Source organism: Schistocerca cancellata, chromosome 3 (genome assembly GCF_023864275.1).
Source record: "Schistocerca cancellata isolate TAMUIC-IGC-003103 chromosome 3, iqSchCanc2.1, whole genome shotgun sequence".
Classification (NCBI taxonomy): domain Eukaryota; kingdom Metazoa; phylum Arthropoda; class Insecta; order Orthoptera; family Acrididae; genus Schistocerca; species Schistocerca cancellata.
This window is the reverse complement of record NC_064628.1, coordinates 555,386,200-555,412,985: the sequence shown is the minus strand read 5'-3', so window position 1 is coordinate 555,412,985 and position 26,786 is coordinate 555,386,200. Positions and strand designations below refer to the sequence as shown.

Here is a 26,786-nt window from a genome sequence, read left to right as displayed (position 1 = left end):
CCAAACAAGACATACAGTGCATACCTGATAACATTTGATCTCTTGTGCTGGTATTTTCAGTACAATACAGACACCAAGATAAATGAAGATACAAAAAGGGAAATGCAATTACTCTGTAATGATCCACCAGAAATGATCCATCTCTTCTATTAAATTATTCAAAAAATTGTACCTGAACAACCTCCAAAAATTTTTTTACAGTGGACTCTGGGTTCACCTTGTATACTGTCAGTTGTGTTTGCTTATACTCTCATATTAAAGTAGCTCTGGCAAAAAGAACAAGCAGAACTGATTGACGCCATCTTTAATGTATAGTCAATATCACAATGATGCACAGTATTATTGCAGATCAATATCATTTTTCTACTGATAAGAGAACACTTAAATTCATATTTAAAACAGTTTTTAATGGGGCATATCACAATCTTACACAACAAATTAATAAAAAGGCAACATACAAGCAGAGTGTGTATCTATTAGTATCTTTACTGGCACATCAGCAAGTATTTTGTCTTGAAAGAAAACTATAGCTTTAAGGGTAACTGCACGTATGAAAATAGACACAGTTTAACCACAAAGATGTGTTCGACTTTTATTTTTAACAAACTTGATGAAATCTATGGTGGGACCCTAAAACATTTACCAAAGGTTTAGACATCTGACAGAAGTGTCAACATTACTAATAACAAAACAATTACCGCACAAAAACAGATAATACATTGAACATAGTGAATGCAAAGTGATAGCTTCTCACATATCAGAGTGCACAGCATTTCAATGATTTCTATTGCATTTGTTAGAGGCACCTGAAAAACTAATTTCATTGATACTATCTGTAAGAAAGGTGAAGAAGGCTAGTGGTAACAACAAGAAGTATATGACAAAATGTCATCAAAAATATGTGAACTTCAGCACTAGAAACACAGACCACTAAGGAATGCTTGGTTCATAAATATCACTTAAGTAACTGTGAAAAATATGTACTTGCTGGTCAGAGATTTACTTTTGCATATGTACAATATGATAATGTGGAGACATTTTTTTCAATCATTGCTCTACAAGCTTCAGCAGGAGATACAAAATTAGAGGATAAGTTAATAAAAAATTAGGAGTTTAGATAAGATGTTTGTGGCTTGTACTTTCTTTGCCCTTGGAGGTGGGGGAGGAAGCCTTCTGGAAGTGTGAGGTGAAGTACATCAGCAAGAGAGAAGTTACAAGAAGGAAGCAAGGAACATGATGGAATAGGAAATCAGCTAAGTTCTTTTCAACAGCCCTGACATTTGATTTTAATGATTTGGGGAAATGTATAGTGAATTGACTACCATTAAAAAAGAGTTCAATGTTTTCAGCACTGTGCAGTCTTGTTTGGCATGGAAGCCACAAGAGATTGATGGTAAAGTTAAATGGGAATCATTGGTTTTCTCATGGGAAGTGGTATTTCAGGGTGGGAATATGACTTCCCCTCACATGTTCTTTTCTTGCTGTACTAAAGCAAGGAAAAATAAAGCCATTTCAGATGCTGGTGACCATTATCTTTTCTGTGTGTGTGCCAACCAAGTTTCATCTCGAGGTGAATGGTTAGCTGTCACAATCTTTCGTACATTCTGTGTTGTAATTTAATTACTGTATGGGTACTGTTCTCATTCCATAAGAAATCAGAAGACATAGGCTTACACTCTGTCACATTGCAAACAGTTTTCATTAAAAGATGTAACACTGACAAGTAATAAGTGCTTCCTAATACAAGATGGCGTAAATAAAACTCACTGGATTATACTGATGATTTTCTGATAGAGTATACATACTCTGCAATTCAGATACCCATTCTCTAGAACACCACCTCATCTGAAGAAATACAGAAAATCTGAATGTATCAACATCAATCCACTCTTTACCATTTTGATTAAATTATCTTTTCGAGTCATCCGTCTCTAATCGCTTTGATGCATCCTGCCACAAGTTCCTCTATTGTGGCAACTTCTTGATGTCAGAGCCCTTTAATATTAATTTTTATCTCCTACTGAAAAGTTCTTTTATTTGTGTCACTGCTTCTTCAAGGTACAGGTTTGAATAGCAGAAAAGAAAGACTGCAACCTTACATTACGCCATTTTTAATCCAAACTCTGTTTTTTGTCTGCAGTTGTTGTTGTTCCCCCTTACTTCTTTTACTTTACCTGTCTTCCCCTATAGCTTATTTCATTTCTTTTGAGAATTTCTAATGTCTAGCATCTAGATTTTTCTAGGTCGACAAAGCACAAAGAAGTGTCCTAGTATTTTTCTTAAGCACTGCTTGCATTATCAAACATGACACTGGAATGGCAACCCAGGTGCCTTTACTGTACATGAAAACTACCTTGAGCAGTTAAACAGAGAACCGACTTGTGGCGATAACATATTAGACCTTCTGGTGACAAACAGACCCGAACTATTTGAAACAGTTAACACAGAACAGGGAATCAGCTATCATAAAGCGGTTACTGCACTGATGATTTCAGCTGTAAATAGAAATATTAAAAAAGGTAGGAAGAATTTTTCTGTTTAGCAAAAGTGACAAAAAGCAGATTACAGAGTACCTGACGGCTCAACACAAACGTTTTGTCTCAAGTACAGATAGTGTTGAGGATCAGTGGACAAAGTTCAAAATCATTGTACAATATGCGTTAGATGAATATGTGCCAAGCAAGATCGTAAGAGATGGAAAAGAGCCACCGTGGTACAACAACCGAGTTAGAAAACTGCTGCGGAAGCAAAGGGAACTTCACAGCAAACATAAACATAGCCATAGCCAAAGCCTTGCAGACAAACAAAAATTACCCGAAGCGAAATGTAGTGTGAGGAGGGCTATGCCAGAGGCGTTCAATAAATTAGAAAGTAAAGTTCTATGTACTGACTTGGCAGAAAATCCTAAGAAATTTTGGTCTGATGTCAAAGCCCCCCCCCCCTCCCCCACCCCATGAACCAAGGACCTTGCCGTTGGTGGGGAGGCTTGCTTGCCTCAACAATACAGATAGCCATACCGTAGGTGCAACCACAACAGAGGGGTATCTGTCGAGAGGCCAGACAAATGTGTGGTTCCTGAAGAGGGGCAGCAACCTTTTCAGTAGTTGCAGGGGCAACAGTCTGGATGATTGACTGATCTGGCCTTGTAATACTAACCAAAACGGCCTTGCTGTGCTGGTACTGCGAACAGCTGAAAGCAAGGGGAAATTACAGCCGTAATTTTTCCCGAGGGCATGCAGCTTTACAGTATGATTAAATGATGATGGCGGCCTCTTGAGTAAAATATTCCGGAGGTAAAATAGTCTCCCATTCAGATCTCCGGGCGGGGACTACTCAAGAGAACGTCGTTATCAGGAGAAAGAAAACAGGCGTTCTACAGATCGGAGGGTGGAATGTCAGATCCCTTAATCAGGCAGGTAGGTTAGAAAATTTAAAAAGGGAAATGGATAGGTTAAAGTTAGATATAGTGGGAATTAGTGAAGTTCGGTGGCAGGAGGAAAGACTTCTGGTCGGGTGAATGAAGGGTTATAAATACAAAATCAAATAGGGGTAATGCAGCAGTAGGTTTAATAATGAATAAAAAAAATAGGAGTGTGGGTAAACTACTACAAACAGCATAGTGAACGTATTATAGTGGCCAAGATAGAAACGAAGCCCACGCCTACTACAGTAGTAAAAGTTTATATGCCAACTAACTCTGCAGATGACGAAGAAATTGAAGAAATGTATGATGGGATAAAAGAAATTATTCAGGTAGTGAAGGGAGGATCTACTCTCCAATTCCAGTCATGGGTGACTGGAATTCGAGAGTAGGAAAAGGGAGACAAGGAAACATAGTACGTGAATATGGATTGGGGGGTAAGAAATGAAAGAGGAAGCCGTTTGGTAGAATATAGCACAGCGCATAACTTAATCATAGCTAACACTTTGTTCAAGAATCATAAAAGAAGGTTGTATACATGGAAGAATCCTGGAGATACTGAAAGGTATCAGATAGATAATATAATGGTAAGACAGAGATTTAGGAACCAGGTTTTAAATTATAAGACATTTCCAGGGGCTGATGTGGACTCTGACCACAATCTATTGGTTATGAACTGTAGATTAAAACTGAAGAAATTGCAAAAAGGTGGGAATTTAAGGAGATAGGACCTGGATAAACTGACTAAACCAGAGGTAGTACAGAGTTTCAGGGAGAGCATAAGGGAGCAATTGACAGGAATGGGGGAAAGAAACACAGTAGAAGAAGAATGGGTAGCTCTGAGGGATGAAGTAGTGAAGGCAGCAGAGGATCAAGTAGGTAAAAAGACGAGAGCTAGTAGAAATCCTTCGGTAACAGAAGAAATTTTGAATTTAATTGATGAAAGGAGAAAATATAAAAATGCAGTAAATGAAGCAGGCAAAAAGGAATACAAACGTCTCAAAAATGAGATTGCCACGAAGTGCAAAATGGCTAAGCAGGGATGGCTAGAGGACAAATGTAAGGATGTAGAGGCTTATCTCACTAGGAGTAAGTTAGATACTGCCTACAGGAAAATTAAAGAGACATTTGGAGAAAAGAGAACCACTTGCATGAATATCAAGAGCTCAGATGGAAACCCAGTTCTAAGCAAAGAAGGGATAGCAGAAAGGTGGGAGGAGTATATAGAGGGTCTATACAAGGGCGATGTACTTGAGGACAATATTATGGAAATGGAAGAGGATGTAGACGAAGATGAAATGGGAGATACGATACTGCGTGAAGAGTTTGACAGAGCACTGAAAGACCTGAGTCGAAACAAGGCCCCTGGAGTAGACAGTATTCCATTAGAACTACTGACGGCCTTGGGAGAGCCAGTCCTGACAAAACTCTACCTTCTGGTGAGCAATATGTACGAGACAGGCGAAATACCCTCAGACTTCAAGAAGGATATAATAATTCCAATCCCAAAGAAATCAGGTGTTGACAGATGTGAAAAGTACCGAACTATCAGTTTAATAAGTCACAGCTGCAAAATATTAATGCGAATTATTTACAGACGAGAGGAAAAACTGGTAGAAGCCAACCTCGGGGAAGGTCAGTTTGGATCCCGTAGAAATGTTGGAACACGTGAGGCAATACTGATCCTACGACTTATCTTAGAAGAAAGATTAAGGAAAGGCCAACCTACGTTTCTAGCATTTGTAGACTTAGAGAAAGCTTTTGACAATGTTGACTGGAATACTCTCTTTCAAATTCTAAAGGTGGCAGGGGTAAAGTACAGGGAGCAAAAGGCTATTTACAATTTGTACAGAAACCAGATGGCAGTTATAAGAGTCGAGGGGCATGAAAGGGAAGCAGTGGTTGGCAAGGGAGTGAGACAGGGTTGTAGCCTCTCCCCGATGTTATTCAATCTGTATATTGAGCAAACAATAAAGAATCTAAAGAAAAATTCGGAGTAGGTATTAAAATCCAGGGAGAAGAAACAAAAACTTTGAGGTTCGCCGATGACATTGTAATTCTGTCAGAGACAGCAAAGGACTTGGAAGAGCAGTTGAATGGAATGGACAGTGTCTTGAAAGGAGGATATAAGGTGAACAACAACAAAAGCAAAATGAGGATAATGGAATGTAGTCGAATTAAGTCGGATGATGCTGAGGGTATTAGATTAGGAAATGAGACACTTAAAGTAGTAAAGGAGTTTTGCTATTTGGGGAGCAAAATAACTGATGATGGTCGAAGTAGAGAGGATATAAAATGTAGACTGGCAATGGCAAGGAAAGCGTTTGTGAAGAAGAGAAATTTGTTAACATCGAGTATAGATTTAAGTGTCAGGAAGTCATTTCTGAAAGTATTTATATGGAGTGTAGCCATGTATGGAAGTGAAACCTGGACGGTAAATAGTTTGGACAAGAAGAGAATAGAAGCTTTCGAAATGTGGTGCTACAGAAGAATGCTGAAGATTAGATGGGTAGATCACATAACTAATGAGGAAGTATTGAATAGGATTGGGGAGAAGAGAAGTTTGTGGCACAACTTGACTAGAAGAAGGGATCGGTTGGTAGGACATGTCCTGAGGCATCAAGGGATCACAAATTTAGCATTGGAGGGCAGGAATCTTAGAGGGAGACCAAGAGATGAATACACTAAGCCGATTCAGAAGGACGTAGGTTGCAGTAGGCGCTGGGAGATAAAGGAGCTTGTACATGATAGAGTAGCATGGAGAGCTGCATCAAACCAGTCTCAGGACTGAAGACCACCACAACAACAACAACAACAACAACAACAACAACAACATGTCAAAGCGGTAGGTGGATCAAAACAAAATGTCCAGACAATCTGTGACCAAAATGGTACTGAAATAGAGTATGACAGACTAAAGGCCGAAATACTAAATGTCTTTTTCCAAAGCTGTTTCACAGAGGGAGACTGCACTGTAGTTCCTTCTCTAGATTGTTGCACAGATGACAAAATGGTAGATATCGCAATAGACGACAGAGGGATAGAGAAACAATTAAAATCGCTCAAAAGAGGAAAGGCCGCTGGACCTGATTGGATACTAGTTCGATTTTACGCAGAGTAGGTGAAGGAACTTGCCCCCCCTTCTTGCAGCGGTGTACCGTAAGTCTCTAGAAGAGCGTAGCGTTCCAAAGGATTGGAAAAGGGCACAGGTCATCTCTGTTTTCAAGAAGGGACTTCGAACAGATGTGCAGAACTATAGACCTATATCTCTAACGTCGATCAGTTGTAGAATTTTGGAACACGTATTGTGTTCGAGTATAATGACTTTTCTGGAGACTAGAAATCTCCTCTGTAGGAATCAGCATGGGTTTCGAAAAAGACGGTTGTGTGAAACCCAGCTCGCGCTATTCGTCCACGAGACTCAGAAGGCCATAGACACGGGTTCGCAAGTAGATGCCGTGTTTCCTGACTTCCGCAAGGCGTTCGATACAGCTCCCCACAGTCGTTTAATGAACAAAGTAAGAGCATATGGACTATCAGACCAATTGTGTGATTGGATTTAAGAGTTCCTAGATAACAGAACGCAGCGTGTCATTCTCAATGGAGAGAAGTCTTCCGAAGTAAGAGTGATTTCAGGAGTGTCGTAGGACCGTTGCTATTCACAATATACATAAATGACCTTGTGGATGACATCAGAAGTTCTCTGAGGCTTTCTGCAGATGATGCAGTGGTATATCGAGAGGTTGTAACAACGGAAAATTGTACTGAAATGCAGTAGGATCTGCAACGAATTGACGCATTGTGCAGGGAATGGCAATTGAATCTCAATGCAGACAAGTGTAATGTGCTGTGAATACATAGAAAGATAGACCCCTTATTATTTAGCTACAAAATAGCAGGTCAGCAACTGGAAGCAGTTAATTCCATAAATTATCTGGGAGTACGCATTAGGAGTGATTTAAAATGGAATGATCATATAAAGTTGATTGTTGGTAAAGCAGATGCCAGACAGATTCATTGGAAGAATCCTAAGGAAATGCAATCCGAAAACAAAGGAACTAGGTTACAGTACGCTTGTTCGCCCACTGCTTGAATACTGCTCAGCAGTGTGGGATCCGTACGAGACAGGGTTGATATAAGAGATAGAGAAGATCCAACGGAGAGCAGCGCGCTTCGTTACAGGATAATTTAGTAATCACGAAAGCGTTACGGAGATGATAGATAAACTCCAGTGGAAGACTCTGCAGGAGAGACGCTCAGTACAGGCTTTTGTTGAAGTTTCGAGAACATACCTTCACCGAAGAGTCAAGCAGTATATTGCTCCCTCCTACGTATATCTCGCAAAGAGACCATGAGGATAAAATCAGGGATTAGAGCCCACACAGAAGCATACCGACAATCCTCCTTTCCACGAACAATACGAGACTGGAATAGAAGGAAGAACCGATAGAGGTACTCAAGGTACCCTCCACCACACACCGTCAGGTGGCTTGCGGAGTATGGATGTAGATGTAGACGTAGAAGTCAAACTGATTGTCATCTAACAGATCTCCAATTTTCTTCTACATCTTTCTGTACATTGTACTCATCAGCAACTCAACTGTATTGGCTGTTAAGTTGACTGTGTGATAGTTCTCACATTTTGTGGGTTTTGATATCTTCGGGACAGTGTGTATGATATTTTTCTGAAAGAACCATGTTGTGTTTCAAGTTTAGATTCCACAAACTCAAATCATCTTCGACTGCTTCTTCCCTCGATGATTTTACAAATTTTAATGGAATGTTATCTATGCTTTCCATCTTATGCATCTCATGAAGAGACAGAGGAAGATATGTTGACATGTGTTCTGGCTGCTACATTAGAAACTAAAGAGGCGTCACATGAGATGGTGAGCGTTTACCGGAGCGTGCTTCATAGGTACAATATCTGTAAAGACTCTGGTGGTTGCCACATCAAACCACTGTTGTAATGCATCAGTACTGTTCTGCATGTATAGTATGCTGGGTTCTTTCTTGTTTTGGAATAACGCACATACCTAATGGTTAAGTGTTAATACAAACAAACTTGCTTAACTGATAAATGGATGTTTTGTTATGTTTCCCTTCGTAACGTTACCTAACAACTGTACTGTCTCACGCCTAACTCAATTCCTCACACAGAAGTGGATGAGAAACATCTGAATTGAAACAGTCGTACAACAGAAATAATGTTTCTGGAGATGGGTTTGTACTCAAAATATTATTATCCTAGAAGTCTGTAATGGGAATTTCTCAACACCCTGTATATCTGCTCTTGGTTTCACCATACAATCCAGTGATAATTTTGGAATCTGTCTCATGCTGTAATCCAGCTAGTATTTTTTCCTATTAGCTGGGATGTACAGCAGAACTCAATAAGCGTTTATCCTCTCATTACTACTGACAAGCTCATTGTTCCACAATTCTGTCTTCTATTCCTTCCCCTAATATTTTGTTACAATCAGTTTGGTATTCAATGCCCTCATACTTACTCACCTTCCCCTCCCCCCTTCTGGTTGAGATGTAACAATGTGTATACTTTAAGTATTGTTGTTACCTAAGGTTTTCTGTCAAGTCTTGTGAGAAGAATCGTATCACTGATCACTCAACTATTCACAGTAACTCCCTCTTTGTCTTATCTATGTACCTATTCTCAATGAATATTTCCCGTTATATCTTTCTCTGATGCTGTTGGCATCACCCTATACTCATCTGACCAGAAATCTCTATCTTCTTTCCATTTCACCCTACTGTGTCCTATGATACTGCACTTCCCTTTTCAGATTTGCTAGGTTCCCTATCAGATTTCAATTTCCAACAATCCATGCACATAGTCATTAAAGGCTGGAAATGTTTTTTTAATGCAGTTTATTTTGACTACCTGTATTAACTAGTTCATTAGTGTAATTGGCCATTTTTCTCGAGGTATTTTCAATTTCCTTTAATAAAGGTGGGCTGCCCTTTGTGCAATATAGATTGTATTGAAGTGTCAATAAATTTGATTTCATTACCTGTCCATACTTTGAAATAAATGCTGAGTAGCCTTTTCCCAGTGCTGTTCATTGCACCAACACATTTTTTCCTTGTAGATTTCAATTTGCCCTCTGAATGAAAGAATGAAAATTTTATACCAGAAATGGATCTTCAACCTCTAACCTGTTAAAATCAGTATTTCCCTTGTCTGCTGTTGTAATCGAACAAGTTGATGTACTGGTAAAATATTGGATGGTTGTCGAAGTAGAGTAAGATGTCTGGTGGATCTTCAGTCATGACCTATTCTGATTATAAATGCTCTCTTAAGGAACGGACGTAAGACACTCTACAATTTCTTTCTTGACCACATCCATTTTCCAATGCTTTCCTTTGAGTTTCCAGATGTTTCATGCATTACACTGGGCTGGTGATTATTTACTTTGTTCTGTGTTAGGATTTCAAAGTGTACCTGTGCACTTTTTTGTTCTTTGCAAAGTCCTTGATGTGAATCCACGTACGGTTTGTATTATTGAAATGATATTAGTATGATGGTTGTAAGCAAAGTGTACAACCCCTAATGCTCAGAATTGCATGAAAATTTGCTTAGAATGTAATCACTAATCCCAAAAACAGTGGTATGAGCCATCCGCATGCAAAACTATGTAGCTTGCCACCAGACGCATTTGAATGATCACCTATTCAAGGTTTAACTATTCAAGGTTTAAGAGAGGAACTTCGGTCACAAAAAGAAACAAAATATTGATATAACACACCTTAACACACTGGTTAAATATGTTTTCCAAAGGCATTTGAGCTGTCTGACATTACTTCTAGGTAATGACTTTTACCAAGTAAAATTTTTCTGTCTGAGTCTAGATCAGGGATGTGTTCAAGAAGTTGTTGAATGTAGCCTACATGACAGCATGAGCTATGTGTTTCACAGCAATTAGTGGAGGCAATTTTGTCAAATTCTGATAACAACAAATTAAAAATGAGCAATGATTCATTTTATTCAAAAAAATTAAAAACATAAAAACAAACTTGCTGGAACTACAAAAGTAGGCACAATATGTAACATAACATAAAACAATCTGTGATGATGAAGTTTGGTTGGTGGGGCACTCCACTGTGTGGTCATCAGCGCCTGTACGAAGTCCCAATTTTTACACAACCCAATTTTTTTCACAGTCCAATGTGGCCACTGCCACGAATGATGATGATGATGATGATGATAAAAACAACCAGTACCCAGGCAGAGAAAGTCCCCAACCCTGCCAGGTATCAAACCTGGGACCCCATGATCCAGAGGCAGCAACGCTAGCCACTAGACCACAAGCTATGGACACAATCTGATACTTGATATATAGCCAAAATGGTAAATTATTGTAAGACACACACACAATCAGTGACCACCAATTGTCTTCTGCTTAATTACTTGAACTCTTCATCAAATGTAGCCTAGCTTTGTTGGCTATGCATAACCACAACCAAACTATCACTGTTCAACCCAACTTAGAGCACAACATACGTGCCAGATCAGTCTGTTGCCATGACCTTCATTACAAACAAACAGCACAAACATTAGAAGCTGTGACAACAGGAATTTAAGGACACTGCAACACCTCTGGCCTGAAAACATGCATTGATTATTTCTACAACTGTTTTAAATGGTTCTCAATGTTCTGGATACTGAACTGGGACGGAGTTTTTGACCGATCTGGTCCCATGCATTTTCTATCGGAGAAAGAATTGGCACTCTTGCTGGCCAAGGCACTACCTCAACATCATGCACATAATTCACTGACACTTGCCACGTGTGGACAAGCCCTGTCCTATTGAAATGTGGCACCGCCATAATGTTACATGACAGATAACACAAGAGGAAGCAGTATATCTGCGACGCACTGTTGTGCTGTCAAAATTCCTTTAATCACTACCAGCTGGGCATGAAGACATAACCAATGGCTTCTCTGATTATGACAGTAGAATTAACACCACTGTGCATCTCCCAAACTTTGGAAAAATGAGACCTCTAGCCAGGTCACCACCGTACTCACCAACGATGGTCATTCGAGGTAGTACGGAACCACGATGTGCCGCTCTAAACAATGTGATGTCATCGATAAGTAGTCCGTACTTCCCAGTCATGGAATTACTCCAAACACAGCTCTTTGTGCTGTGGTGCTACAGCAGCCTACAACCTACACATGGGACAGTAATTCTATAGTACAACTGCTGCTAGTCTTGACTAAATGGTGCAAGAAGACACACAATGTTGCAGGTGGTCCATTACTTGTTCTCAAATGACAGGTGGATATGAGGAGGGGTATAATGTGCTTCATGCACAATACAATGATCCTCCCTTGTGGCATTAACGAGTATGCCTGTCATCACAGCCCCAAGAAGTTCAACATTGGGGCACTGTGACATCTGAATGCCCTAAAGTCTGGATATTGTATGATTTGAAGCCCCTTTTTTAACTCTGGCAGGTGCTGATAACACTGCCTCACAAGAGTATACGGAATATCCGAGTCCTCCATAATGATCACTCGCCAGCTGACACAGTTCAAGCTCTTTCTAGAAGCAAACATGCCTGGCAACGATGCTAAACATGAACGATACAAATGCACTGTGGTAGCCATTTTACTTGTCAGAGAGAATTGCAACACTGGTCATTTAAATGCCTGCCGGCTGGGTGGCCGAGTATGAAGTTAGATTGACATCTGACCATGTATTCTGTGCGCTTCACCTTTTTTTTTGTCAGGCACTGTAATAAGATTTTATTGACCACCTTTGAATAATTGAAAGTAGCATCATTTACACTTATGTTCTCTGTTTCGTTGGGAGTTAAGTAACCCCTTGTCAAAAGATTATTTCTGCTACATTTTCATGGGGGTTCCGTGTGTTTACTTTGAAAGCATTACTTCCCAAGTGTATTCTAGCTGCAACACAATCAACTAAATTATCAGTGGAAAGTTCTTTAGATAGACAACACATCATACTTTTTGAGTGGAGGGTCTGGGAAAAAGCAGTGAGAGAGAAAAGGGGATTGAGAAAAGCAAGATTCCCCTGTATTCACAACAGTTCACACACTAGCTGGGAGCAGATGTTTGTGGAGCCTGTACTAGGCAGCTCAATCTATTCTCAGAACTTACTGGCCACCACACTTCTGTGAATGGAAAATATTGTGGCTTTATTTACACCCTAAATAAACGATTCATGACCTTTCCCCCTTCACTTTGCTCTGCTTATCATCAACACAGGAATTATTTTCTTACACACTTACCTGTGGCAGTGGCAGGCATGGTGTTCGTACCCGTACTAGGCAGCAATGTTGGCGCATGCTCGCTAAGGGGTACTGTTGTACTCTGTTGCAAGATCAAACCAAAAGCAGCAGTCCTCTCACGGCTACTTGTACCTTCCTTATTTGTTCTTTGCAACCTGAATGGACATGCAAGAATGAAATACAGAATAATATGCAACAATCAACCATTTTGACAGAATGTATTACATATACATCTTCAGATCATAGCAGAAGCATGTTTGATATCCTGTTGACATCAAAGTCATTAAGATTAAAATCGAAATGTGAGAGATGCATGCATAAAACTCCTTAGATTTAATTCCTAAACAAGTTTAAACATAATGCTGCTTCCAGATTTGCCACAATCTATGTCTAGTAACAGGAATAAGGAGGGATGTGAGCATTTAGAGCCGTTTTTAAAGTTACGAGTAATATGCAATAGAACTTTATAAACAGAATGAGGAAAACCCTAGATAAAGAAACTGCTACTAATGCATTTAAATTTATGGAAAAAGATTAGCATTATTCAAAATCCAATACGCGACATCAACTACCACCCATGTCAGGTCCATAATTTAAATATTGAACACTACTTGAACTAATTTCACATGGTAAACTTATTTTCAAGTGGAGTTCACACAATTACTACACACTTGTGGCATAGATTTTATCATCCTGTACACTGTAGTGTTTTCATTCACTAACTAATCAGATGCTTTAAACTTTGATAACGCAGTAATTGCACAATTCCGATTTGAGAACAGGCATACAGTCAAACTGGTAATGAAAATAAATAAAATTTAAACAGCTGGTGAAGATTCATGGCAATCGGTGTTCATTACTGGATTTCAGCAGCAACTGAAAAAAACCTCTCTCAAACAATTAATAGTATCAATGGAGAGGAAGGTATCCATAGTTACTGGAATATTTTAAAAACATAGGTCAAACACAATTTATCACACATGTAATTTCGGCAGATATTTTAACTATTGGTCAGAATAGTCTGATCATAAAAAATAAATTCTTAAAGTCAACAATAAAGGTGCACAATGAAAGAGCTACCTAGATCAAATTATTTATCTACAACCATTTTTGATGCAGATAAGCAAAGTGTGATGTAGGTGGCCCTTACATTGATTATGTTTGTTACAGAGTTTGAAAGCGGATATATGACTGGATATATCAGTCACACGCTTTGGCCATTTTCATAATGTCAACCATAATGTGCCCGATGCAAGAAGAGATACGTAAAGGACACCAGCAACCAGCAGAAATTCCATGTTCAAGACATCAGACTTTCCACTGACCATCTGCATGACAGTGTCACAACAGGATGACAGCAAATTTGACTGCAGTTAGATCCTGTGTGCTAAATGCAGGGCTGCTGTCAGAAAACTGTCCAGTGCCTCACTTAGGTGACAGCGTAGAATATCAAAGTCAGCCTTATTTTGTGTGTCATAGTTGTGAACTTCTTGCAGAAGGATACTTTATTTTCTGTAGACAAGAGAGTTGAAAAAATAGTGCTTAAATATTGCCATTATTCCCAACTGCTTGGAAATGGGTCTACAGTGGTCAAATTTCTTGTTGGAAGAAATTTCTTACCTCCACAGCAGTTATCCATATGTGATGTAGCTGTCGAACAGGGCATAATATATTGTGATCTGTTATCAAACATCTAAGTTTCATGAGATAAATTTCTCAAGAGAGCTCAGAACACAAATGTGCAATGTATTCAGTCCACGTCAACTTACTGTCAATTGTGCTTCCCAAGAGTTTGACACTATCAACATTTGCTGAGAGTCCACAGTCACCAAACCTGCATAATATTTTTTGGGTTTTGTCTTCATTTGATTCAATTTTATTTTCTTTGAACCACTTTTTGGCTACTTCAAACACAATTTCAGCATCCTTTAGTGCCTCAGCTTAATTTCTACCCCTAGTTGTTAATGTTGTATCATCTGCAAAGAGCAGAGTATGACAATCACAACTTAAGTCACTGACAAATATTAAAACCAGCAGAGATGACAATCTCAAAATGGCACCCTTTACACCTTAAAGTTTTATTTTTTCCAAAAGTATCTTATTACAGACGTGATCTAATGTCTTGATTAGATCACAAAGAATTAAAGGCATGTAGTTCTTTTCTTCCAATGCTTCCATTAATTTTCTTATTACATCAAGCACTGCAGTAAAGGTACATTCCCCTCTTCTAAATCCCTCCTGCTTATCCAGGAAGAGATTGTCGTCTTCAAAATAACGTAACAGTTGGTTCTTCATTATTGTTTCTATCACTTTTTCCAGTACAGGTATGATAGAAACTGGTAGCTGAGTGGACTGTTAGGATCACCTTTTTTATACACTGGTACAGTCTTTGCCAGTACAAATTCTGTGCGTGCTAACGGGGCATTTAGTACCTTTTATAATATCCCTCTGTCCTCTCAAAGCACTTTCTTCCACCTGGTTAAGGCGCGTCTACTTACTGCTTACGCTTATATTGCGTGTAATATCAATTTCTAAATCTGGCACTTATGCTACATCAATCCCAACAACATCAATAAACTATTTGTTAAAATCATAAGGGTATGAGCATTTAACGGGACAGTGGGTCTTTTTCTGTATTAATTAGCCGGTTCCAAGGCTGCTTTGCACAAGTTGCAGGCTTCAGAAAGAAACCAAGTATTATATACCTTCTTGGCTACTTCTACTTACTTCCTGTAGATTCTTTCAGCTTTCAGATAATGAGAATTAAATTTATCTTTGGCCCTGGCATCTGTTGCTGTTTTAACTGGTCATTTAGCAGCAAAACAACACACACTATGTTTTCCAACTTGGGACTATACCAAACTTTGTCTGGCTATTTTTCTTCTATTTTGTAAGTTATCTACAAGACACTTTACGGTTACTGATGGGAAACAGCCAACAAAATTTATTTTGAGGAGCTGTAAAATATATTTAAAAGCTTCACTTGGTCCCAGTCCTACAACTTCGTATACCCAAAAAGCCCTGGAAAGCGGAAAGCATATTTTTGAAGATGTTTATCAATTTCTCCATTATAATCCTTTTACTGAATGTGTAGTCAGAAATACAACATACTGGCTTTTCTATGCAGGTTCCTTTGACTATTTAGGTGGAAACTTATGCTTGATGATCTGCTATCAATGGACCCACCACACTTATTTTGCAGTCCCACATGTTCAGGTTGGTGATGACAGTGTCGAAGCATGCCTCTCCTCTTAGTGGTTCATGCTTAGCAACATACAACCCATAGCTACTCGCCAAGTACTTTAATGTTTTCTCTATAATGCTGCTTTTTCCTAAATGGATGCTGAAGTCACTACACAGCACAATTTTTGAATTCAGGCACATTAGATAGCATGAACATCTGTCCATCTATGGTGAGAAAATTATCAAAGTCTCGACCAGGTGCATATTTATGAACACAACAATATTTGCATCACACAATTTTAAAGCGGCCAACTCTAAATCCAGAGTTACAGAACTTCTGAGATCAACTTCCACACACTGTTGTTGACACAAACAGATATCCCATCATGAACAGCTTTTTATGATACAATGCACTTCCCATTTTAAGATATTCCTTTACTTACTTACTTTACATGTGGCAAGGGTCTTATCGACCATACGCCTGCTCTATGAGCCTCTTCCTCTTCTGCCTGTCCAATGCGCTGTTTGTCCAGTTGCTGCTGCTGTTCATCCTCATTGTGTCTTCCAAATGTTATCCCGCCATCTGGTTCTGGGTCTCCCTCTTATTCTTGTTCCTTCTATTGTTCTGCTGAATGCCATTCTAGGTAGTCTAGTCTGTCATTCTTGCTATATGGCCTGCCCAATTCAACCTTCTCCTCTTGAACACTTTGGCGATGTTACGGTGTTTGTACAGCCCTCTTAATTCTTCATTTCTTCTTATTCTCCATTCCATGTTATTTTCGTCATATAGAGGTCCAAAAATTTTCCTTAGTACTTTTCTTTCAAATATTAACAGTTTTTCTTCATCTTTCTTTCTAAATATTAATGTTTCACATCCATATAACATCACAGGTATAATGGTCGATTGATATAAGCAGATTTTGAAGTTACTGCTAAGTGATCTTTTTCTTAGAATTTGATGAAACTAAAAAGTGTCTTGTTTGCTGTTGATAAACGGGCATCTATTTCTATATCTGTTCTGTTGTTATTACTAAAAATACTTCCTAGGTACTTGAAGTGGTCAACAGTCTTGAAATTGAATCCATCTACAGTCAGAGGTGCATCTTTTCTGGTTTTATTACTTACGGGCAGGTATTCTGTATTTTCTTCATTAACATGTAACCCTGTTTTCTCAGCAATTTTGTAGTAATTTTGCATCATTCTGATTAAGTCTCTTTTGGAACTACTTATTAGTGCTACATCATCTGCATAGGCAAGTCTTGTAATGTTCACATCCTGTAGCTGAATCCCTTGTGGACTGGGTTTAGAAAATTCTCTATCAATCTTCTCTAGGACAAGGTTAAATAAAATAGGTGAAATGGCATCCCCTTGTCTCAGTCCAGTGTACACCATAAAATCTTCAGTTTCTCCTACCAGTGTCTTTATGTGACAAAGTTTCATTGATACACATTTTACTAATCTGATTAATTTTGATGGTATTTTAAATCCTTCATTAAGATATTCCACATGTCTATAATAATCCCCTTCCTGCTCTGCCAGCTAGAGTTCACTGATGTACAAAACATCTGGTTTGACTTGGTCTGGCACATTTTCTTCTGGAATAACTACTGAATTAGAGAGCTGTACCTTCCTATTGAATAAAAAACCTCTTAACTAAATTATTTGGCCACACAGAAAAATCCATTAATATATCCAACACTTAATATAGAACTGCAATTAAATCCCTTTGCACTTAAGTTTCTCAACTGCAAAGTTCTTGTGATCTAGGAAAAATGTTTCCAAGAAAGCAGTTACATTTTTGACTGTTTTGCCATTTTTTTACTCTGCCTAAATGAAACCACACCGCTTCCTCTCCACAAAACGTATCCAGTTCTTTACCAGTACCTATAACACTTATTGTTCCTTATTATTGTTTGTTTGAGATGTTCTGCCAAGTCTTCACTTTTTCTTGTTGGCATACCTCCTGTCAATTTAATGTTGAAGGGTCAGTTGATTTATAAAGATTATCAGTAACATTTTGAATTCTCATTTAAATCAACTTTATTGATTTGAGAAGCATGCATACTTACAATAGGCAGCATTGTGTAGCTTTCCATAACCTCTTCACGTTTTCTCAAGCGATTCAGCAAGAATGATGCATTGTACTGGTGATTGTAATTGTTTACTTCTGCGCTATTAATTGCTCTTTTGGTGTTGCGTGAGTACTCTAGCAACAGATTGTTGTTTTCACTGTACTAATTTACTTTGTTTTCTTGGTTGTTATTTTGTTGATTCCATCAGGAACAAGAACTTTCATGGATGAAAAATATGAGAATTAGAATGTCAGAGGGGCATGGGGATGGGGGTGTATAAACTGCATCTGTGTTATTCTCAAACATCTAGCAGTATTATCCGCTTACATTATTGAATGTGAGCATTACTGACTGGCTGTGAAAAATCAACTAGAAGAAAAACTTACTATTACAGAAACTTATAGAAACTGTTGCTATTTCATTTATACTACTATTCATTCACAGTTAAACCATAGCACGACTTCACAGAGGTGAGGTTTTTCTTTACAGAAACATTCACTTTGTTTCCTTCAAACTGAGACAGGAAGTTTATTTTAATACAAACATTAATCTCCACATGATGAATGAGGTTTTTAAGTATGATTAAAAAATAAAAAATCATCAAGGCTAGATGAAGTTCCAATGTGCAGTTCAGGTACCTTTCATGAGAGCTTAATGCAAGCCAGAGTTTTGCCAGCACACAAAAAGTGTGATACAGAAAACTACAGACCAGTCTATTGTCTTCACTTTCAAAAATAACAAACAGTCATGAAAGACAATCCTGAAGTCTATCTTAATAAATATAATTTGCTAGTAAAATCATAATTTGTATTCAGGCAGGGCAGTAGTAAAGAAGCAGCAATAGAAGAATTTATTAAAATAATTATGGAGGCCCTGGAAACAGGCAAGGGCATAACAGTATTTTTTAAAAAGAGATTCATGCAAGTGTTTGATACAGTAAATCACAAAATACTTCTCTACAAGTCAGAGGCCTAGAAATGATATCAGTAATAAACAGGTGGCTCCATTCATATCTCGTGAACAGAAAATACCGTAGACATCTTACAGACCAATACAGATGTCAGTTGTAGAGAAAATCATCAGACAGTAAATATATCAACAAAGGAGTCCCACAGGAGAGTATACTGGGCTCAGTATTGCTTGTGATCAAAAGACTCCCATAGGGAGATAAAATTGTCTTCGCCAAAGGAAGTAACATGTAAACACAGATAAGACACCAAAGCTACAGTTGTGCAAAGCTGATGACATGCTAGAGATGTACACAAGTGGTCAGAGGAGAATAACTTTGTACTCAACATGGAGGCACACTGTACAAATTTCTATGTAAACAAAAATAAGACCAATAATAAATTAAATTTAAATGGTGATTTGGTATCCTGTGTAAATACCAAGAATTTTTGGGATGAATACAGGTAACTAACTGGACTGGAGAGAAAATTCAACAAGGAGAAAGAATTTCATCTGCATGCTGTGCTCAGATGGTGTAACTGTAACTGCCTCAAAGTAAACTGCATATCTTCACTTAGCTACTAAATATGGTGTAATTTTCTGGGGCACAAATAGACAGAACTTACAGAAAGCACATTCAAATTACAAAGGAGAACCCTTCAAATAATAATTGGAAACAACAAGGGTCTTTGATGGCTGGAATTATTTAAGAGAGCTGGGGATCTTTCCTATCCCCTGCCAATACATTTTCCAAACATTAGTGAATATCAGGAAAAGTCTGTCAATATGCCACAAACAGCTCTATACAGTAACATAACATAAGGAAAAGAGAATGCCAGAAACAAACACAAGAAGAGAAACAAAACAATATTGAATACCACAAGTTAAATAATAAGTTACCTAAAGAACATTTAAGAAGCATCTGAAATGGACAGCTTCAGACACATTGTTACAGCAGACACTTCAAAAACTAGCATCATACAGTGACCATTTAAATGAAATAGGTAGAAACTAAAACCAATGTGCAAAGGTATGTAGCACTATTGAAAATTTGTTTTAGATAAGTGACAAGCTGTATGTTAGTATAAGCAGTATATTGTGACAATTTTATTCCATTAATTCTTCTACCTACTTAATGTTTATTGTGTTATATATCACGTATATATGTACTTTAGAATGCATGTAAGTGTCTTTACATATTATGTATATATCTGATATACCCGATCAATGGTTGACAAATACGAATAAAAATAGTCAGAGAATCTGGGATATTCATGTAGTTTACAAATAGGATATCCAACAAAGTATGCTTCAAGCTTTTTTTTTTAACACCTTAACATAAAACCCCACGTTACCTCATTTTTATTACTTTGACAGAAACTTAGAATCCCGAATATACATGAGCAACTCAATCAGAACAGGCTTTTTTTTTTTTTTTTTGAAAAAAAAAAAAAAAAAGCTTTAATATCCATTTCAGCACAGGTAGTTGTGTTCAGCCACTAGAGAGCACCTGCTCTACAATTGTAGCCTGACTACATTGTTTTGGTTGAGGTGGTTGCCACCATATATCATTTTTACTGTGTGCAGCTTTGAATACTCAACAACAAAACACATGCTCTCCCTCCCATATTGTTGTTTAGTCAATGCTTTCAAGAAAGGATAGTTATAGTTTGACATTGAATTTAGCAGCTCAGATTGTGAGGAAGGGTGTGCTGTTACTTCATTAGAGACGGCAGTTTGTCAGTTGAGTGGCAAGTGTTTGCCAGTGGTACGAGATAAATACATCCACTGTGCTTCAGCCAGATCTTCCAAGATTTATGTTCACAGGAAATTGTGGAAACATATTGAGGCTTGATAGTTACACAGAAAGTGAAAAAATGTCTTCAAGGAGCGGGATATTTTAACAAAGTCCAGTGCGTGAGTATACTTGGGATTTTACTATTGGTGATCTTCAAAATTTTGTAACTCATTATTTTGAGCTTCGAAAGATATCTTTGCATGTGTATACATAAAAACATTCATTACAGGACTTCTTTGTAAATAAAAAAAATAAATTTATTATTATATAAAAAATAAATTCATTATTTGTTGGAGCATAATTTGAAGAAAAAAAATGTTACAGGATTAATTTTGGATTCGAAATTCTTGACAGACTGGAAACTCCACTCTGAATCTTTGACAAGAGTGCCAACTCTAAATAAAGAAGGTATGTATTCTAAGGTTGCAGATATGTGTGTCTTACAGCCAATTCTCAACAAACTTATTGACCTCCAGAATTCCATTAACAACAAAATGTGCTGGCACACGTCTAAGAAATTTAAAAATAATGAGACTCTTCAGTTACAGCACTACAGAGCATATGTTTATTGACAACTGGCTTCGCCAAAAAATTATACTTTTGAGTGAAATGTGGTGATGTGTGTTTTCTGATTATCTTGCAAATTGGATTATTCCCTTTTTCTTTTCTATCCAGCACGATAGAAATTTACACAATTTTATTTAATTTATGACTCTTGGTGACTATTTCTTGGTGTTCTATGATACTGTATAACATGAGTCTTCTCCACAGTTAAATCTCTTGATTATGTTATGTTACAAGCATTCAGATGAAAAGCTTCGTTTCATTTTAATTATAGAACTGCTCAGCTACTGTTGTGCCGTTATCAGATTGTTGCTCTGTATATTTGCATCATAGCAAACCTTGCTGTTTTGAAAGGGCCAATTTAATATGTTTGGTGAGTAGTTTACACAAGTTTCAGCCAGAAGCAGCAGTTGTATTACTCTGTCATGTGAGATGTCATTATTTGTATTACTATATCATGTGAGAAACATTTTCTTGTTTAATTATAACATATTTCAATAACACAAGTAGCTATTTCATATCAATAATGGTATTACCAATAGATCACCTAAGAACTGACCAGGTATTCTATCAAATAATGTCAAATACTTTCAATTTCTGTCTTTCAGAAGACACAGTGGGTCAACCAATGGTAAAGTTGGTGTATGTATGGCCCTATAAGTTAGCATGCTACATCAACACTACACAGGAAGTTTTCAGCCCCTGATAAGTTATGAGTTCAATAACTCATGCTCAATTGGCTTGCCTTCCATGAATTTCTATAGAGAAATTTTCCAATATCGGATATTGTCTCAGCATGCTCACAATGTGTGAACATCACCCGGCTGATAAGAGCTGGGATGCAAAAGCCAGCATTTGGTATGGAAGCATTTGGATCACACACATGGAATGTAGGGTCAAGTTCTGTTGTCCACATGATTTACATCATTCATCAGAAAATACGGAATGGGCAAAACATGGAAGCAGATAAGTTACAGGAACCTGATTATTGTTACAGAATTTTATCTTGAGTTGATATATCAATGAAAATATTTAATTTTAGAAAATAGAATGTAATTGGATAGATGAAAAATCTACTGATCAGTCCTTTTCCTTCACCAGTCCTCCTCCTTCTTCAACCCTTCTCCCAGTAGAAGGGGGCCACTGGTTCCAAAAGCTAGCAAATTTAAGTAGCTATATGTTTGTGTTCTCCTGCTGCCATTTCATAAGTACATTTTTTTATTTATCCAATTACACTATATTTTACTTTGGTTGAGATATTCATGGTGACTGATTCACTTATTTCTTCAATATGGGATGCACACATTATTTCTCCTTAAAGAAGACCGTAAAATTAACAAAACTGTAGATAAATCTTATTAATGGTAAGGAAAAACATTTGTTCTTCCTTATACGAAACAAGCCTCGAACAGCGATTATTTGAGTGTGTGGGATACAATTTGGTATAAACATAAACTTGCGTGTTTTAGAACAATAAACTGATGGATACCATATACTTTCATTTTCAATTACCTTTATGCAACAAAATCTTAGTATAGTAAATTATAAGCATGGCATGGAACATCAAGGATCATTAATTCAACCAACTGGGCATAACAGACTAAAGTGACCAATGTCTTACACAAAACTAACATTAACAACAGGAAAGATAATATTCTGGGGGAGGGAGAGAATTATTAAGTTTATCACAACTTTCAGGGTGATACTACTAGGTTTGTGTGTGTGTGTGTGTGTGTGTGTGTGTGTGTGTGTGTGTGTGTGTGTGTGTGTGTTTTAATTGTGTATTGCACTAGTAGGTTTCAGCATTCTGTGGCATGGGTCTAAGTGTAAGAACAAAATTATTTTACACTGCAAGTAGTGTGTGAAATTAGTTAATACTTGGGTAACTAAGTTATTAGTACGGTCACACCTGCTAACCACCAGCTCTGGACAATGTGTGCCAGATCTGATGCCGTATGTCATACCATAATATAACAGGATGCCATGCTATTCATGCTGTAAACAACTGAGACAGAATAGCTAGCCAATACTTATCTTTAGGAGACAAAATTTCAGTGAACACATAACAGTGAGAACACTAGGTTTAATGTTTCCACTGTTGTGTGTATTAGCAATAAGAGAGTTTCGCCTCCAAGTGGTAAGTACTGGCCATGCAGTCTGCCTATAATTTTATGGTTTTCTGAAGTGAATTTTCCATTTTGTGCATACAATTACTGAGCAATCATATGGTAGAGAAGTGCTAAGTTTACAAAATGACCTATCCCCATGCTTAGAGAAATAAAAGCTGGAACCCCAGAACCATCCCAGAAGAAACAAGCAACAAGAAACAGTAAAAAGAAACAAAACTTGGCAGTGCCACTAATCAAAGAAATTCTTAGTGAACAAATGCTTCTCCAACAAAGGCTACCCGACCAAAAAGGAACAGTCTTGTTAACTGATGCAGTGACAAAAAGGTATAGAGAATGAGCTAACCCATGTATATGCACAGCAATGAACACACACATCCTTACATTACATTATGGTATCTGGAAAAAGGAGTACGACATCTCAGGAACTATAAGACATGAAAGAAAAAGTTTAACATTCAGATAAATATCTGGGCACATTAGTCTGTTGAGCCATCTGGATACACTAAAGTTTGTGAATAAATTCATTAAATCTATCTACTGAATTCTATGCAGCTTTTGGTAATGCCAAACTGGTAACAAAATTTAGTCAACTGGTGAACGAGTTACACAGCAATTTAACTTCTCCTGTCCTAATGTATATTCCAAACCACCAAACCATTGCATGCAGTCAGCCCCTTTCATGAATGTAACAAAGCCCCCCCCCCCTTCCTCTCTCTCTCTCTCTCTCTCTCTCTCTCTCTCTCTCACACACACACACACACCCACACACACACACACACACACACACACACACACACACACACACAACATCTAATTGTTTACCCTGTCCCTTAACTTCAGTAATAATTGTATTTTATTAAGGTTTGCACGGTTCACTCTCAGTATTCAATACTGTAAGTCATGAGGAAAAGGTAATGAAGTTTGGACAAATTAAAAACTAATGTTTTTGATAATGTCCTAAACCTGTTGAAAAGTAGCTGAAGGAATGGATAATTTCTTGAAGGGAAGTTATAGGATGAACAACTAAAGTAAAGCAGGGCAATGAAATCTACTGTAATCAAATTAGGTAATACTGAGGGTACTAGAGAAGGAAATGAGACCCTAAAAATATAGCCATTTTTTTATTTGGGCAGCAAACTATCTAATGAAAAACAAAGTAGAGGGATACAAAATGCAGAGTGGCAATATAAAAAAAGCATTTGTGAAATGTTAACCTTGTGAACAATGAATACAAATCTAAGAACTTTAAATTCTTTTCTGAAAGCATTTGGTGTTAAGTGTTGCCTTATATGGGAATGAAATGTGGACAAAGAGAGAACCAAGAAGCGTAAATGTGATGTTGCTACAAAAAAACAGCTCAAGATTAATCAGGTATCTAATGAACAGGCCAATCAAACCAGATAGAAAAGAGCTTTATGGCACAACTTAAAAAGATGTGAGATCGATAAGACATTCTGAGGTCTCAAGGAATAATTACATATTTCAGAGTCAAATAAAGGCTTGAATATAGTTAAATTTCGATTACATGCAGGAGTGCAGTAGTCATGCAAAGATGAAAATACTATTATCAGAATCTACACAAAACCAGCTTCCAGAATCAAGACCACAACAACAAGCCATTTGTTGCAGTAATGCAACTGATTACCAAACTATGCAAATCTCAAGCTTGCGCACCACACGCAATATGAAAAAGTGAACATTAATGTTCAGCAGCAATATCAGAACTTAATCTACTATTAACTTCATACTTCTTTCCCTCAAAATTTGTTGGTGAAAATAAGTACAGATAAATATCTCAATTTGGAAGAAGTTTGCACAATCAACAACTCTAATAAGATTTGAAGCTTTAAGCATGCAAAATCAGGTCAGTATCCACATTAAATATGACATTTTCTACTGGTGAAGTAACTTGACAGAGATCTACAGTTCTCATCCTACAATCTGGAATGCTGTAAGCTCTAAACCCCCCCCCCCTCCATCAAGAAAACAAACTAATTGACAAATATTCCACACCAAAAAGCAACAGCGAAACTCAACATAAGGAAGCTGCAAACTTGATAACTGACAAGACTTTGCATACATCTCTGAAAAACTTTGGAAACTGAACACTACTTCAAACCACAAAAACTACTGTTATACTCCTAAAAGTTAACCAATTAGCACAAATCTTGGGATACATTACCTATGCCTTATATATTTCTCTAATTTATCTTCATTACTTCCAGATTCTGAATACCTATATGACTTTCTTTGTTCACTGGTCCACTCTTCCGTCTGGAATTGAAGTATTTTCCAAATTACATGAATCAGGCAGACAAAATATAAAAACGTAATGTTTAATAATCATCTGAACACTATCAGAACGATTTTATTCCCTGCTCTTTGTAGAAAATGCATGTAAATGGAACTTCTGTTACGTTTGGGTTGGTTCATCAGATAATGCTACATAAAAACTATTCGACTTGTGTTATTTACCTGTGTGGCTTTGTCTACCAGGAGATGGCCACAATACATGTAGAAACTTTCTTTTGGCCACTGTCCTTTCAAATATATTGTGTCCAAGGAAGCTGTACGTCGTATGACGTTATTGCCACTAAACCCATGACTTGAACGAGAATTTAAGGTTTTCGATTTGCCTGAAATACAAAAACCTGTATGATGCTTCAGTAAAACCATTTGAGAGTACATGTTATGTGAAAGAAAATTGCAGTAACAGTAACTGGGCATTGCAAATTATTGCAGAGATTCCATTAAATTGGATCAAACTTTAACGCGTACGCACTATATATTTAGTTTATTCCCAATATTATCACTTTTCTTAAAGGTATGACAATACAATAGTGAACTCAATAGCTGCATCGAAACAAATAGCGGTACTACAGGGTGACGCTTATAAATCGAGCAATATCACTGCGATCTACCATCGAGATAATAATGACACGAACTCAATATATTCACGAAAACTTATCATGCGGGTTACCTTTATAACTCAAAGATCCGGGGCTTCTTTGACCCGATAAAGAAGCCTCCGGTGATATTCTCGTTTTCCAGGCGGACGTTGGCGATAACGTAGGGCTGTTGCTTTTACTTTTTCTGATATTACTTCCTTGTCTCAAAAGGGACGACATGGGCAGTGTAGCTCTCATTGGACCCTGCTTTGATGAGGAGCAAGGCGACGATTTTGGAACCCGCTGTGAACCCTGTCCCGACATTTTGTCATGTAGATGATAATGATTTATGCTGTCGATTATTTAATTAATGATATGTAAAAGAGAGAGCTATCGCGAATCGTCCGAGCACATTCGGCCATCCATTCCACATCCACTATATTCTTAACAATTCTCTTCTTACACAACTACCCCACACAGTGAACGACTTTCACGACTTGTCACTT

At 37.6% G+C, this 26,786-nt stretch overlaps 1 protein-coding gene across 3 annotated transcripts in view; it reads right to left on the bottom strand.

The window, feature by feature from the left end:
• Positions 1–26,777, bottom strand: part of LOC126175398 (protein FAM117B-like) — a 95,677-nt gene extending 68,900 nt beyond the window's left edge. For all 3 annotated transcript variants that reach the window (XM_049922186.1, XM_049922187.1, XM_049922188.1), the window contains exons 1-4: positions 26,373–26,777; positions 25,868–26,028; positions 25,575–25,666; positions 12,699–12,853 (exon numbers count right to left, since the gene is read on the bottom strand). In XM_049922186.1, the coding sequence (XP_049778143.1) occupies positions 12,699–12,853; positions 25,575–25,666; positions 25,868–26,028; positions 26,373–26,604 (640 nt within the window). In that variant the 5' untranslated portion in view covers positions 26,605–26,777. The remainder of the gene's footprint in view (positions 1–12,698; positions 12,854–25,574; positions 25,667–25,867; positions 26,029–26,372) is intronic.
• Positions 26,778–26,786: the final 9 nt, after the last annotated feature.